This window comes from Lottia gigantea, assembly GCF_000327385.1.
Source record: "Lottia gigantea unplaced genomic scaffold LOTGIsca_704, whole genome shotgun sequence".
NCBI classification, from domain to species: Eukaryota; Metazoa; Mollusca; class Gastropoda; family Lottiidae; genus Lottia; species Lottia gigantea.
Window position 1 is genome coordinate 7,831 of NW_008710381.1, and position 978 is coordinate 8,808.

A 978-nucleotide genomic window follows, 5' to 3' on the forward strand; every position below is an offset into this window, starting at 1 on the left:
CAAATTGGCCACTTTGGGGATGAGAGATGTTAGCGCAGAGAAGAAACCGTCTCCTTCGAATTTTTTTTGTTCGTGTTTTAAAATTAAAGACATTTTTAATGCGGTTATTTTATACTGTATTATTTTTAGTGATTCTTGTCTGTGGTTTGGGTAATTTATATGGAGTCTGTTATAATACATTTTTAACAGTTTGGGGAGTCTGTTATAATACATTTTAACAGTTGTGTCTTTTCGGATATGACGCATTGAAAAAGCTGCGCATGCGCAGAAGTGAAATGCGTCATATCCGAAAAGACATATACTACTCATATATTTTATAATATCCTAAACCTACCATTACCCGAACCTTAGTAGTAAAAAGATGAATATATTTTATAATATCCTAAACCTACCATTACCCTAACTTCAGCAGTAAAAATATGTATATATTTTATAATATCCTAAACCTACCATTACCCTAACTTCAGTAGTAAAAAGTTGTATATATTTTATAATATCCTAAACCTATCATTACCCCTAACTTCAGTAGTAAAAAGTTGTATATATTTTATAATATCCTAAACCTACCATTACCCTAACTTCAGTAGTAAAAAGTTGTATATATTTTATAATATCCTAAACCTACCATTACCCTAACTTCAGTAGTAAAAAGATGTATATTCCTCGACACTTGAAAAAGGATAATATTTCGAAAACCGGTTCGTGTCAATTGCGTAAGTTTTTGTTTTACTTGTTATAATTTTTCACATCATTATTTATCACCTAAATATATATTTTTTTGCATTTTTCATCTTGCTTTATATATCCCCAAACCCAGTTTGACTTATTTGCATAATTTGATCCCAACATTTTCACGCTAGCATATACAGCTTCCTCCTGTTACATCCGCTGTACATTCCCTTCTAACCCCAAGTTATTTTCATTATGCTCCCCAACTACAACAACCACTGCAAGAAGCCAGAAATAGAAACACTAATC

General features: G+C 31.3%; 1 protein-coding gene across 1 annotated transcript in view; it reads right to left on the reverse strand.

Annotated features, from left to right (window-relative positions):
• Positions 1-109: 109 nt before the first annotated feature.
• The window catches only part of LOTGIDRAFT_176067 (hypothetical protein), a gene marked incomplete at both ends in the record, with an annotated part of 1,911 nt that continues 1,042 nt past the window's right edge, over positions 110-978 (reverse strand). Inside the window, one exon of the mRNA XM_009065811.1 lies at positions 110-166. Coding sequence (XP_009064059.1) covers positions 110-166 — 57 coding nt within the window. The remainder of the gene's footprint in view (positions 167-978) is intronic.